The 15667-nt window shown below is 39.8% G+C and overlaps 1 protein-coding gene across 3 annotated transcripts in view; it reads left to right on the top strand.

The window, feature by feature from the left end:
• The window catches only part of ZDHHC20 (zinc finger DHHC-type palmitoyltransferase 20), a 70503-nt gene that overhangs the window by 23448 nt on the left and 31388 nt on the right, over nt 1–15667 (top strand). For all 3 annotated transcript variants that reach the window (XM_053206559.1, XM_027064530.2, XM_027064532.2), the window contains exons 2-4: nt 1528–1554; nt 5969–6072; nt 11829–11949. In XM_053206559.1, the coding sequence (XP_053062534.1) occupies nt 1528–1554; nt 5969–6072; nt 11829–11949 (252 nt within the window). The remainder of the gene's footprint in view (nt 1–1527; nt 1555–5968; nt 6073–11828; nt 11950–15667) is intronic.

Raw genomic sequence — 15667 nt, 5'->3', positions numbered from 1 at the left:
GACACTATAGGACAGAATACAAGTCCAAGGAGGCTTGAGCTACACTACATGTACTAGTTTTGCGACTTTAGCCAAGTCACTTAAATATTTTGAGCTTTAGCTTACTTGTCTGTAAAATACAGTTAATAATAATTTTTAGGGTTGTTGATCTAAGACATGATTCCACACCTGTGCAGTCCAGTAGAGTGACACATATCACCAAGTAATTGCAAAAAAGATGGCGTGGCATGGTAGAGATGAAAGAGTGATGATAGAAAGGAGTGTCTGCTCTGCCTAAAGAGGGACTCCGGAAGGCTTTATAAAGGAGGTAGTATTTAAACTGTGCCTTGGAGTGTGAGTTGGAGAGGCACACAGCACATGTGAAACTGCTTGATACATTTAGGAAACTGCTGTTTGTTCAGGATAATTAGACCACAGGTATGGGCAAATGACAGACTGGAGAGGTAGATCACAGAGGGCCTGTGGTTGCTACCCTGAAGATCTTGGACTTTATTCTGAAGGCTGCTAGGAAGTGTTAAAGAATATTCAGCCATCAAATTTGCTGGTGGTGAGGTGTGTTGAAACTGACAGTTGAAAGTGTCTTTAAGCCATTGTGTTTGAAGAGGGCCTGAAATAAGGTAATGGGAAAAATTGAAAGGAGGTGACAGATTTGAAGAGGCTTAGGTAGTAGAATTAACAGGACCTAAAAGCCATTGGACTACCTGGAGAGAAGGAATAAATAGCAATTCCCGGGGTTTTAGGCTAGAGATTAAAAGCACTCTAAAAATTATAGGGATGGGTTCCTTTCCTTTTTTCTATAGAAAAAGACAAATTGTCTTGAGTATAGTTTTCACAAAGTTTAGTAAGGTACATCCCAGACTGATTACGTAAATATGAGTGCCATAGAGGAGAGTCCTGTTTATTCTGTAGGTGGCATTCAGGAAAGAGCTAAAGAAAACATAACTGTATACATATTGATAGGTTTGAAAGTAACAAAGGTCTGAAAAAAATTTTAATGTGATTGGTTGAGGAGAAAAAAAATTTTATGTTTAGCATTTTAGTGTTTTTAAAGTGTGCAGTCTTCTCATATGTGGAACTTGAGAAACTTAACAAAGACTCTGGGGGAGGGGAAGGGGAAAAAAAGTTACAAACAGAGAGGGAGGGAGGCAAACCATAAGAGACTCTTAAATACAGAGAACAAACAGAGGTGAAGAGGGGTGGGGGAGAGGGGAGAATGGGTGATGGGCATTGAGGGGGGCACTTGTTGGGATGAGCCCTGGGTGTTGTATGTAAGTGATGAATCATGGGAATCTACCCCCAAAACCAAGAGCACACTGTATACGCTGTATGTTCGCCAATTTGACAATAAATTATATTTTAAAAAATAATAAAAAGTGTGCAATCTTGAATTTGCATTAGTGTTTACATATTATAACTAAATTTTATTTTTGTGAAAAAGATATTAGGATGAATAGTTGCTCTGAAATAAAATTTATGTACAAAATGTTTAAAGTATATTATTTATTCACTATTTTTCTTCTATTCTAGTTACTCTCTCTGGAAATGGAGAAAACGGTAAGGCAATTTAAGTCTCAATTTAAGTAGAATATTTATGGTATCGTAATTGCAACCCGCTTGCTTTTATTTAGCGATGACTATATGTGTTTTTGTTTTCAGAAATAAAATCTATGTTTTTAAAGTTTAAGTAGGAGATACAGTATTGTGTTTATTCGTATTCATTCGATATCTTTTCATTTGTGGTGTTTATATAAATTGGAGTAGCTGTTATTTTGTAAGGCACCTAGTACCCAAACTTCTTTGATATATTTATGTACATATTTATGCCTTGTATGTTCTTCAGAACTCTTGACAGTAGTACTTCAAAGATTTTTTTTCTTTTTTTTTTTTAATGTTTAGCTAGTTATTTTAGAGGGACAGAGAGAGCTTGAGTGGGGGAGGGGCAGAGGGAGACAGAGAATCCCAAGCAGGCTCCACCCTCCGCATGGAACTGACACAGGGCTTGGTCCCAGGACCGCAAGGTCAGGACCTGAGCCAAAATCAAGAGTCAGGTGCCCAACCAACTGAGCCATCCAGGCACCCCCAAAGATTTTTAATATCCGTTCTAGCTAGGGTTGAAGAGGGGATTTTGTTTCATGACGCCCAGATTTTACTGATGGTTCTCTTGATAATGTGTTTGTTAAAAATAATGCTTTACTGCTCACAGACATCTTACAAAATAACCAGACTAAATTTGTGAATTGTATTACGAGTTTATTTTGAATGGGAATTCTACTTTTTGTAACAACTAGTCAACGAGATAATGCCTAGAGGGAAAAATCATTGCTCAGTATTTCACCAGGATAAAAGAAAATACTAAGTTATTGAAATCAAATTTCAAAAATAAAATTTGATTTGAGATACAAAATCCAGAGGATTTCTAAAACAGTTGAACAGTTAGAAATTACTGATAAATACTTATTCTTATTGGAAAGAATTAGGCATTAAGCATGTAGATCTCAAGTTGCCTTTGACTCTAATTTGTCAGTTCTAGCCAGGGTTGGAGAGGAATATAGACTTCCCCTTGGTAGGCTTGATTTTCTTCCTTTAAATCAAAACTGTTTTCTATATGTGATAGCACAGATACAGAAAGCAGAGAAATTTCTGAAGTATTTATAAAAGAACATCTAACTTATTATTTCTTGGGGCTATTTTACCCATGTCTTTCAAAGATTCTTTTGATGGCGTTTTTTTGTTTGCTTATTTGTTTGTTTTTTTAAATTCACTTACAGGTGATTTTTGAATCAGATTTTTTGATTTATAGATTTTTTTTTGCTTTTATTTAATTTGCTTAGTTAACTAAGATTTTACTTTGTTACTTCTGACCAATGGTTTATAGCATATATATGTGACCAGAAGTTTTCTTACTAACAATCACATTATTTCTAATTTATTTAAAAGCAGTATTTCATCAGGGCGCCTGGGTGGCTCAGTCGGTTGAGCGTCCAATGTCGGCTCAGGTCATGATCTTGTGGTTCGTGAATTCAAGCCCCATGTTGGGCTCTGTGCTGACAGCCCAGAGCCTGGAGCCTGCTTTGGATTCTGTGTCTCCTTCTCTCTCTGCCCCTCCCCTGCTTGTGCTCTGTCTGTCTGTCTGTCTGTCTCTCTCTCTCTCCCTCCCTCTCAAGATTAAAAATAAACATAAATCAATAAAAGCAGTGTTTCATTACATTATAATGGGATAATTTCCATTTGTTAAGAACTTATTATATTTCAGGCATTGTGCTAAGAGATTTATCTGTTTTGTTCTTTTAGCTGAGGGTTGAGATTTTTTAAAGCAGAAACCATTTTGTTCTGTGGAGAGCAGAAATACTCTAAAAATATATTAAATGTCTTTAAAAATATTTTGAGAGTATATTGTTTCATATGCTGACCTTAGTTGTAAGTAACTAAATGATTAAGAAGTTTAAAGTACCTCAAGGTTACCGTTTATCTCAAAGCTATACAGTAGTATACAGACAAAGATTGACAAATTTGATTGAATATGGAGGCCAGGCAAAAATATGAAGAAGTGAAGCAAGCTAAGTAAAAATAATACTGCAGACTCAGTAAATGCCTCACTGTTCATGTAACAGTAGGAGACTGAGCTCCAGTATACTTTTCCAAAGGAAAGTCAAATGAAGGAATAATAATGAATCCATTGGGTAGACCATGGGGTTCAACCTGAAGGGAGCAGAGATTTTCAGAAACCAGAATTTTCATTGAGGGTGACAATCAGTTCTAGTGGACGTTGAAAAGAAAGCAAATTTGAAGATAGATGGGAGTTGTGGGAAAGATTTTATCTTGGCATCAGATGTTGGCTCTGAAATCGGATGTAACTACTAAGATGGTGGGTAAAGTGAAGGAAAATATACTTTTGGAAAATACGACGTAATGAAAAGAACCTTGGATTTTTGTCAAGCGGATGTGGGTTTGAATTCTGGCTTTATCATTTACTAAGTGACATTGGGCAAGATACTAAATTCTCTGAGCCTCAGGTTTCACGTTTGTAAACTGAAAGAACACCTTCCAGGACTATAGGGAGGGTTAGAAATAAGGTATACATTATATACCTTCAGGTAGGCTTTCAGTGGGTGGAATTAGTGATCTGAGTAGCTGTGGTCAAACGTGGCTACTAAGAAGTCCCAGTTACAGCGCATACACCAGTCATGCACGTGGAGTTCCTTCCCAGCCGTGTCACAGCCAAGGTGATACTCTGAACAACACATTTTACACTGGCCATTGAGATGGGCTGGAGGCAAGGAGACCAGTTGGCTTTTGCAGTGAACCAAATGAGATCAGCAACAGGATATGAGCTGTTACACTGAGAGTGAAAATAACGAGAGAGAGTTTACTTTGAAAGAGATTTTAGGAATTGGAATTTGAAGGACTTTGTGCCGATCAGCGGTGCGATGTGAGGAGTCCTTGGGCCCGGGCTTCCCGCGCCAGTTAACTGTGGGACTGGTGGTTCTGCTCTCTTAGCCACACATGCACCAGTATAACAGCAAAAGAAAAGGCTGGGTCCAACGATTGTTAATTTTTTTATCATTATTTTATTTCAAAAGAACACTTTTTAAACCAGAAGTGAGAGAAAAATAACCTCAGACCAAAGGAAGAATAGTACTTCGAATTCAATACATGTTAGCTTTATGAAAACTTCACGACATTGTTCTTAATGTTTCTCATTTCACTGCAGACCAGTGAAAACTTTTATCATTTCTTTAACTTGGGAAACACTGAAATAGGGAACGTGCAAAAAGAACCAAATTTTGAGAGGAAATTAAGATTCTTGGATAGTAATGATAATAACAGCCAGTACTGGGGCTCCTGGCTGGCTGAGTCAGTAGACATGCGACTCTTGATGTCAGGGTTGTGAGTGCGAGCCCCACGTTGGGCGTAGAGATTACTTAAAAAAATAGCCAGTATTTATTAAGGATTTATTATGTACCAGGCACTGTTTTAAATGTTTTGCATGTATTAGGTCATCAATATTAAGCGGCTAACTTTAATGAAACCAATTAAGTGCTTTAACTGAAGTCTGAGCAGATTTTGGAGGGAGTATGGTATGAAGAGGTAATGAGTTGCAAAAGTAATGGAGAAGGCTTATGTGGAAGAAGTAATATTTGATCTCAACTTTCAAAATGAGTAGAATTGCAGACTTTTATGCTTGTGTCTATTTGGTTTTGTTCGGTGGTTTGTGGTGCCACATTCCAAATGGAAAAGGACTTTAGGCACCTGGTAAACAGTCCTTGCTTCTTTCGGAAACCTGTTCTGCTTCTTTCAAATAGAAAAACTGCAGAAACAACAAAAAGCTTTGAATTATATCTGTGAGTTAATATTTGGAGCTAAGGGTGTTAGAATGTTACGCTGATCTACTTGGGAACCAGTTATGGCAGGAATTTTAAGGGGCTGAAAGTTCTTGGGTACCCTTTGTGGAAAGGAGAATGAAATTTAGCGTAACTTTTCTGGACAATCCAGGAACTGAGTTTTTCAGATGACTCGTTATTCACTGTGATGGGAACTCCCTGTATTACTTTCAGCTGATAGTTCCTTGGACTTACTGTTCATGGTGGTGCCTTCTGTCTTAAATAAGTTTTAAATCATTTAAAATGTAACTTTTAGATGTAACTTTTAGAAAGACCTTGAAATACACTGAGAGAAGGTGTTTCAACTTGAATCTTAAGCGTTTTAATAAAATCAAATCTCTTAGACTGCAGTCTTTACTTATAAACCAGGCTGATAACCCTTAAATGCAGGAATTGAATGTTTCTTCATATCTGTAATTGTGACGTCATGCAGACAAAGGCGTTTACATATTTGATGTCTTCAGTAGATTTTAATGAAGGTTATTTATTGGATTAAGCCTCCTGACCCTAAATATTGTGTTTTAATGTAAAGCTTCTTCCTGTTTTCACCTGGATTCAATGAAATGTTATTTGTTTTTATTTACCAGGAAAGGCCGTTGTTTACCTTGTGGCTTTCCATCTGTTCTTTGTTATGTTTGTATGGTCCTATTGGATGACAATTTTCACATCTCCCGCTTCCCCCTCCAAAGAGGTAAATTTCATGTTGGTAAATTGCCAAATGCTGTAGCTAATTGTGGAATTATTTTCCCTGTGTTACCTTCGTTAAAACTTTATTACATAATGCATTTGTTCTGTTTCCGCTCATGAACTCGCTTGGTGACTCCACACTGTGAATGTGAGTCGTCAGCCCGGTCTCAGATACAACCCGCTCAGCTCGCTGAGATCGAGAATAGTGCTAACGTTTGCTTATACTGGTATTTTTCTGCCATGCTATGTTTTCTTAAAGACGTATTTTTTTTTTTTATTGGAGTAAAAAATCTTAAGGAACAGAGAATTGAATTAGAGAAGTAGAGTTTATTTTTGGACACCTTAACGTATTTTCTCAGGCCTGAACAAATATGCTGCGACAGAAGAAAGTTTTGGTTGTGGAGAACAACTTGTCGAGGCTATTGTTTGTTATACTTTAGTATGTCTAGTGTTTCTTCTAATTTGAGGTTCCATTGGGAAAAATAATGTGAGTAAATATTCATGTAGAGTAAGTTTGAAGACCAGTGTGTTTCTCCTGCCTTGACATAGCTGACTGACATTTGGTATAGCTAGATGGCTAAGAATATGCTCTCTGGCGTTAGGGTTACCTGAGTTTGATTTTCTGCTCTAACACATTACATAATGTCTCTGAACCTCAGTTTTCTCATTGGAAAATGGAGCTAACAAATAGTGCCTGTTTCCGTAAGATGTTTGTGAGGATTGAGTGAGATTCATTCACGTAAAGCTTTTAACACAGTACCTGCCACATGGTTGGCAACCAGTGATTAGGTGACGATGGTAATTATTTCCCCTCCTATCAAATTCTTTCAGAATTATAGACCCTGTGTTTAAAAATGATATCAACGTTCATTTAACTTTTTGTAGAACATACATGCAGAAGAGTATAAACATAAGTGTACGTTGATGGATTTTCACAAACTGAACACCTTTTAGTAACCACCACCCGGTCGAAGACACGACACATCTCCAGCATCTCATAAGCCTCCTCGTGCGCCCTTCCAGGCACCCACCTGCCACAAACCACTCTCCTGCCCCCCAATAGCATCAGTTTGCTTTGCCTGGTTTTGCACTTCATGTAAATGGGATCCTACACTCTGTGTGTTTGTGTGTCTGGCTTCTTTCATTAACATTCCGTTTGCGAGATTCATCCGTGTCGTTGCATATAGCTGTGAAGCATTCATTCTCATTCTTGTTGAGTATTCGGTTGCGGTAAATAACAGTTTGTTTAGCTGGTCTGTTGTTCATGGGCAAGGGCATTTGGGTGGGTTCCAGTTTAAGGCTGTTAAAAATAGGGCTGCTGTAAACATTCTTCTGCATAGGCATATTATACACACATACATGCATATTTACAAACGTACATATATAGCTCTTTTGGGTAGATGCCTAGGATTACAACTGCTGGATCATATGTGGTGTGTAATTGAGCATTAAGAAAATGCCAAATGGTTTTTGCCCTTTTTTTCTATTGGGTGCTTTTGTTTTAAGGGGTAATGAAATCATCGATCAAACTTTGTGTTTCTTCATATATTCTTCAGACATTTGACAATAATTAGTCGCCCCTTAAAAGTTATGTTACAAACTGCCATCCATACCTTAAGCTCTGAGTTGAAAAGGAACTGATTTTATTGGATCACTTAATACTAGTGGTGGCCGTTGAAAATATAGCATGTGTAGAAGTAAATAGTTGTCATTATAGTAAAGAAAACATAGAATAAGAAAAACAGTCGGTAATGCTTTTGAGAAGCAGTACAGTGTAGAGGTGAAGAACTCAGGCTCCGGCCCCAGACTGCCCTGGCTCAACAACATTGGAGACTTCCCTCAACTGTCTGTACCTCACGTCTGTCCTGTAGAACGAGGACAATACTAGTATATGCCTTACGGGATTGTTGTAAACGTTGAATAAATTAATAATATATGTGGTTAGTAATGTTTATAATAACAGTATATGGTTAATAGTGTATGTAAAGTGCTCTGAAGAATACACAGCACGTAATAAGCACCATTTGAGTGTTATTTACTTATTTTGGTTGTTTTGTCATATTGCATCCATCTAGCATTCAGCCCAGGACCTAAGCCGTTACATACACCCCCATTCTTCACGCTCCCTCTTCTGAGAAGGTGAGCTGACTGCCCCGGCCTGTGGCCAGTGGCCCTGCCCTGGCACGCTCTACCTTCCCGTCATAGAACTTACCGTCCAGTTTCATAGTTGCCTGGTGCCTTGAATGCATCACTTTACTGTCCGTTTTTTGAGGGCAGAGATCACATTCATGCTGTTCTGTGCTACACCCGTCTCCCCACTACTTAGCACGTAGTAGGTGTTCACTACTGAATGAGTTGATTATGAAATCGTCAAGGGCGGCTAAGTTAAGCTAGGGTGACAGCCAGAAAAGAGCAGGAGTTTGTGGTTCTCTGATGGCTGACTGAGGTAGCTCCTTGTAGGAGTTACAAAGCTGTGAGGTGGCTCCTAAAGTAACTGCATTAAAAGGACTCTGTGAACTGAGAGGTTAGAAAAACACTTGGCCATCAGACGCAGGGAAATCGTTTGACTCTAAAAAGCTCTACATTTTTAGGAAAGTTAAGTTATACATACGGTATTTTTTTATTTTTTTATTTTTTTCCTTTTAGTGTTTTTATTTTTAAGAGAGAGAGAGAGAGCGAGCACGAGCGTGCACAGGCGGGGGAGGGGCGGAACGAGAAGGGGGAGAGGATCCGAAGCGGGGCTCTGCGCTGACAGCAGCAAGCCCGATGCGGGGCTCGAACTCACAAACTGGGAGATCGTGACCTGAGCTGAAATCAGACGTTCAACCGACTGAGCCACCCAGGCGCCCCTGGGTATATTCTTCATTCTTTGTCAGCAAGTACTTAGCACCTCCTGTTTACCAGACTGTGCTAGGCTCTGGGAATTAAGGGAACAAGACAGACATGGTCCTTACATTTTAAAGGGAGACACAGATGGTAAACAAATGATTATAACTGGGATACATTTACCTAGTTTTAGAGTGAGAATATGATGATGGAGTAAAGCATAACAATAAAAGCCACCAGGCAGAAAAGCTACTTTGGGTCGTATGGTCAAGGAAGCCTCTGAGGACGTGGCACCTAAACTGAGACCTTTATAAGCACAGTATCTCTCTCACTGAAGTCTTAGCTCTTTGAAGGGAGGATCTTCGTTGTTTATTGCTCTGTCCCCATTGCCTCGAGTCAGACGTCTTACACAGCAGGCAGATTGCTAAATATGTGAATGAATGAACGGTGAGGAGCAGCAGCATCTGAAGAGCCAGCAGGCATCTTCTGTCACTAGGCGTCCTCTCTCCAAGGACAAGATACGGCCCCATTGCTCCTCCCATCACCCTGCAGCGGCTGCCGGCCAGCTACAGGATGCAAGCCGGGCTCCTTTGCACGGTGCACGAGACCCTTCGTGACCTAACATCTTAGCAGCGTCATCTCCACTGCTTCTTCCTGGCCCTCGACAGCCAAGTCCTATCTCGCGCTGACTATACCTTGCTGGGGTCACGTCTTTGTGCTTTCTGCATGCTGCGCCTGTTACCGAGATTCTCTTCCCCTCCTTGTTTTCCTGCAAGATTCCTGTTTATCTCTCAGAACCCAGCCCAGACCCCACTTCCTCCAAGACACTTTCATTGGCAGTTCCCGCTCTCTCCTAAGGGAGCTTTTATCGTACCTGGCACTTACGCTGATTTGTAATTTGTACTTCTCTGTTGGCATGGCTGACCTTCCGACTGGACTGTAGAAACGGACTTTGGAGGCAAGGGCCACGTTGTTATCTGTGGATTCCTGTTACCTGGAACAGTGCCAGGTTCTTAACTGGTATTTAATGTGTATTTAAATGGAACCATCTGAACACTGAATTTAAGATACTGGCGTTTCATAGTTTGAATGATAGTCATAGCTTTTAATGAAAACCAGAATCATAATAATAATTTCAGAACTCGAACCCATTAACATTTTTTTTGTTCCATTCCTCACCTAAAATTCTGGTGTCTCGTGAGATTTTCATTTCGTTTAAGTTTTTCATAGTTTGTGACAGTGGTCCTTAAGGCAGAGTGATGATGTTGAGGCCTGGCTAGAAATAGGACGGTCCAGGGAAATCTGTTCACGTTTTACGAGGAATGTCTCCTTTCCAAATACATATTTATCATCATACCATATGGTTCTTATACTTTACTGTGAATGCTACAGGGGCACATCATGTCAGGAAAGAACATTTAATTCAAACAAGTTACAAGTTATAATTCTCTTAAAAGAGAATGGGCCATTTTGCAAAGCAGGGAAGTACTTCATTATCTGATTCAAGAGGGACTGGATCTCAGAAACGTCATCTGAAGATTCCTACCTGCCCGGGAGGTTAGATAAATGACCTCCACAGTCTCAGGTTAAGATTATGGGAATCTTTTCTGACTGCTTTCTGTCCTTTTTATTTGTCTGTATTACTCCTTGCAAATCATTTGGGGATTTCTTGTGCCATCAAGATTTGAGTGTGAGAACCAGGTGAGGTAATCTAAATAGACTTCCACATCCTGAACTGTGCTGTCTGGTCAGGTTAGAGTAATAGTCTGCAAAAATCAAGAACATTTATTTTACGTTAGCAGTATGGAGGGACGCATGCTGGAGTAAAACTCAAAAGACTTGTATCTTAATGTCAGCTCTGTCAGTAGATGTGCAGTTTTGGAAAGTTCCTCAACCCAGAGCTCCTTCAGACATGCCAAACTATTGCCTTGTTTGTAATAGGAGAGACTGCACTGCTAAGCTAATACTGTTATTATTGATGGTGGGGCACCAGGAGTATGAAAGTTTAGTAGTGAGTTAGCAGGTGGCTCAAAATACTTGAACGGAAAGAGATGAAACTCCATTCAAGCAAAACCCTGTAAGTAAAAATTGAGAAACAGAGCAAGTCTCAAGCCATTTTTAGTTGAAAAAGAAATTCTGTGAAATAAAGAGAGAGAAACTGAAAGCATCTATCTGCCTGAAATTATAAAGGCATAAGACTCAGGGTCCTTGAGATGCTGGGATGACCACGACCTGACAAGAAGAGCAGCCTGGACAGTCCTTTGTGGGGAAGGTGCTGTTCAAGGAAACGAACTGCAAGCTGGCCACACTGTGGGATTAAAGACGTGAGAGATGGAAACTAGAAATAACTCCATAAAGGAATCGCTCTTGGAGAAAAGGAGACTATGCCTGCCTTGACAATCCTTAGTCATTTTGCAGAAAGTACTCCTGTTGGTTAGCTTTTTCAAAGCTAAAACAAAGTAGTAAAAGAATGGGTTGTCCTCACTGAAATATTTGGCCAGAAAATAGTTGGACCCCATGCCCGCGATTTAACCTGTTACCCAAAGCAAGTGAATCTTTGGGCATCCTTCCAAAAATTAAAAATTTCTTGACACTAATTTTCAAACACCAGAGTTTTTCTAGTAGAAAGTGTATACTTAACCCTTTTTGGTTGGGAGGTATTTAGTTTTGTCTGTAGAAAGCAAAGATACACAATTTTCTAGTTCATATTCTTTCCCATCATTAGAATAGAGGGCAGATATTTTTTAATGTCAAAGGTACGTAGTTTTGTTAAAATGTTCTTGATTTAGCCTCTTAAATCTGAAAACAAATTTTGCCTTTTCTTCATGGAAGAAAATGTTTTTTGTTTGTTCTGGATAAAACTTTCTTTTTCTGAGTGTGATAGTTCATGATCATGGGATTAAAAAGAATTAATAGTTATTTCTCCTTTTATAGTTCTATTTGTCCAATTCTGAAAAGGAACGTTACGAAAAGGAATTCAGCCAAGAAAGACAACAAGAAATTTTGAGAAGAGCGGCAAGGGACTTACCTATCTACACCACATCAGCTTCAAGGAGTAAGAAAAACCAGTCTTAAGTTTTCCTTTCCGTAGAAGTTTTAAAATATAATTAACCCTGCCAAGATATGTCTGCGTGATTTGACTATTAAATGGATATTGTAATTGCTGCAGATAATGTCTTTAAGAACAAGATTTTCCCGTGTTCTGTATCTTCTGTGGTATTTCAGAGATATGTCCATATATGTACCTATGTTGATAACTGATTTTTTTTTTAATTTTTATTTATTTTTGAGATCGAGAAAGACAGAACATGAATGGGGGAGGGTCAGAGAGAGGGAGACGCAGAATCTGAAGCAGGCTCCAGGCTCCGAGCTGTCAGCACAGAGCCCGAGCGGGGCTTGAACTCACGGAGTGTGAGATCATGACCTGAGCTGAAGTCGGACGCTCAACCGACTGAGCCACCCAGGTGCCCTGATAATTGATTTTTTAAGGGGCTCACTATGAGTCTCTGTGCATTTATTTTCCAACTCAACATCATGGCTAAAAATTTCATTTGTTATTCTTAGTGAACCATCTTTTGGAAATTCTGGTTTGAATTTGAATATCGTGTGTCATCACAAGAGTAATTTTTTTTTAATCAAGAATGCACGAACTTAGAATGGATAGGAATAAAAGACACAAAGGGGAGGAAGCCTGTTCCAGTTTTTTTTTTTAATGTTTGTTTATTTTTGAGGCTGGGGGAGGGGTAGAGAGCGAGAAAGAGGATCCGAAGTGGGTTCTGCGCTGACAGCAGTGAACCCAGGGTGGGGCTCAAACTCACTGTGAGTTCGACCTGAGCCAAAGTTGGACGCTCAACCGACTCAGCCACCCGGGTACTCTCTGTTCAGTTTTTAAAACTACTATTCAGAGAGCCAGAATTTGAACTCAGGTTAGTCTGGTTCCAAAGCCACTGGTATTTCCGCTGTCCCACTTCCTGCACTGAGGTGGGTGCTCCTCCAGCACCTTCCTTTTCTCAGGTGAGAGTCTTACGATAGGGATGAATTTCTGAGTGACCAGTGTGGTCACTTCAATATAGGAAATTGTTTTACGTTATGTATTACGAACCTCCTGAGTTTGTTCAAATAGCAGATACTGTAATGGCCGACAGTTACTCAGTTCTGAGTGCTTTACACACACTCATTTAAACTTCACAACAGCCCTGTGCCGTAGACACTGTTGTCTTCATTTCACAGGCGAGGAGACTGAGACACAGAGAGGTTGATAACTTGTTCAAGGTCAGACAAGGTCTATGTGAAAAATTGGCATAAAATCGAGGTGCTGTGGCCCTAGAACCCACTATGCTGCTGAACTCCGCGGGGAAGCAAAAGGAACTTTACTTTCGTATAGTCACATACAAGTTGTGACTAAGGAAGTACAAAGTTTGTGCCAGATTTTAGGAGGGGGTTTTTGATTTTTAAATTTTTCGTGCGCTTAATACTATTCATTTTGCATGACTAACACGTTGCCATACATAACGAAAACGTGAATATCAGATCAGACCCCAGCTTTTCTATTACTAGTGTAGCGAGAGTCACTAGCTTTGTAAGTGCTTGTGTCCTTATTTTAAAACAAGGCTAAACATATCTACGTCTTTGGGTTAGTGGAAATACTAAGTGAGATACGTAAATGAGATGTGCATTTAGTGTAGATCTTGGTATATAATTATAAATTTTCAGTAAAGGATAGCTAATATAGAATAATCCTTTCTCTATTCAATCATGAAAAGTGTGGTTTATAATAATTATTTGCGCTTCTAGTTCTGTAGATTAGACGTTCTTAACCTAAAATCCAAGATTTTGAAGAATTTATGAATCCTGAGATAATATGCAAAGTTGTGGGTACGTGTAGCTTTCAGAGTAGCCCATTCATAGCAAGATCATCTGATTTTCAGAGCAGTACATGTGTCCTGAAGAGTTAATAGCCGCTGATGTAAAATCTTTACACTTTAAGCTTTATTATTTTTCATTAATTATAATGACTTTCCTCTAATCTGAATAATATCCTTCATCTATTCAGTCTTACACACTTTGCTGGTGATTATTTAATCCTCGGGACAACTCTGAGGTAGGTGATGCACTTGTCCTCATTTTAGAGATGAGGACAGGAGGCACAATGAGGGGTCCAAAGTCCCTGAGTCATAAGGTCTGAGATTTACAGCTTCTTACCTTCTGACGACAGGCAGAGTCCTAGCTCTGGAGCACTGTTTTATACTGCACTTCTGCTGCTTAGAATTCCAAACTTTGGGGACTTTTATTCTTTTTTCTTGTTGTAGAAGTCAAATCTATTCATTCTTTAAAAAACAAAATTACAGAAACACGTATTATAGGAAGTGGACCTTCCATAGACCAGAGACGAATGAAAGTGACAGAGCGGCCTCCACAGGAAGGATCTCCGGGGGCAGAAGGGAAGCTTTTCACTCACTTCCTCTTTGGTCTTTTTGAACCATGTGGACATATTATTATCTATTCATCAAACAAACAAAATTTAGTCTCCACAGGGTGGATCCAACCAATGTCTCTGTCCCTTTGTCCCACACTGTTTCCCTGTATCAACTCTGTGCTGAAGCACTCTGTCTTTCCCCACCTTTTTGAAATGTCTTTTCCTCTGCCTAGAATGATTGCTTTTTCCTCTTTAAATCCAGTTTAAGTTTTAATGTCTACTTTTCACCCATTTCTATTCACTTGAACAAGAAGTAATTTTTAAAAGTGCTTGGAACTTCTCAAATTCTTACCTTGTCGATCACAAATCACAGCCTCATAGTCATTTCTGTTTATCTCACCTCCTCGACCTGATTCTAAGAGTCTGGCAGTCAGGAGTTTCTCCCATGGTCCCTAACGAAGTGTCTCATTAATAGGCCCTCGGTAGGTGTCTGTTGAATGAATCTGTCCCTCCTCCGGGGCCGCTCCTGTGCTCCCTGCACGTCACTCTCGTGCGGGGGCCTTGCCAACCTTCCCTGTGTCATCCCAGTTCTAGTGTTGCACCGTTTGTGCACTTGAGAATCTAACTAGCCTTCTCTCCGTGATTTTTCCCATCGTAGTCCGAATTTCTATTTTATCAGGAATTGTAATCATACATTTACCAGAAATAATTTTTATTATCCTATGAATAACACCCGCTTTATTGAGAATCTGATACGGTCTAGAAGATTTTGTATTTAATCTGTACGGCAGTCCCTTACACGTGGTATTATTTGCACTCACACAGGAGGAAACTGAGGCTCGTGGAAAGCGAGTTACTGACCCAGTCACTGACGCGGTTGGCGGGAGAACTGGCGTCTCACCTGACTGGTGACAGAGTCCCTGCTGCTCCCAGCACAGTGCACTGTCACCACACCCTTACAGGCTGGCTTTTCCAGAGCTTATCAGTTTCCTCTTGGTGTCTGTGTTCCTCTCCTTTTTTTTCTTCATGTTGATTTTATTTATTTCGAGAGAGAAGAGGGCGGTAGAGGGGCAGAGACGACAGAAAGAATCCCAAGTAGGCTTTGCACTGTCAGCATAGGGCCTGACGTGGAGCTTAACCTCATGAACCGTGAGATCATGACCTGAGTTGAAATCAAGAGCCAGACATTTAACCAGCTGAGCCACGCAGGCACCCCTCGTCCTTTCGTATATTTGCATGGAGATTGCTGACCTTTTTCCTCTCTTCTCCCCCAGTTTTCTCCTAAAACTCTTGCTTCTCCACTTAATAAATTACAAGCAACTTCTTCCTTCTGCTTTCAGGTATGCGTCAAAGTATG

This window comes from Acinonyx jubatus, chromosome A1 (assembly GCF_027475565.1).
Source record: "Acinonyx jubatus isolate Ajub_Pintada_27869175 chromosome A1, VMU_Ajub_asm_v1.0, whole genome shotgun sequence".
In the NCBI taxonomy this organism is placed as follows: domain Eukaryota; kingdom Metazoa; phylum Chordata; class Mammalia; order Carnivora; family Felidae; genus Acinonyx; species Acinonyx jubatus.
This window is presented reverse-complemented; position numbering and strand designations above follow the sequence as displayed.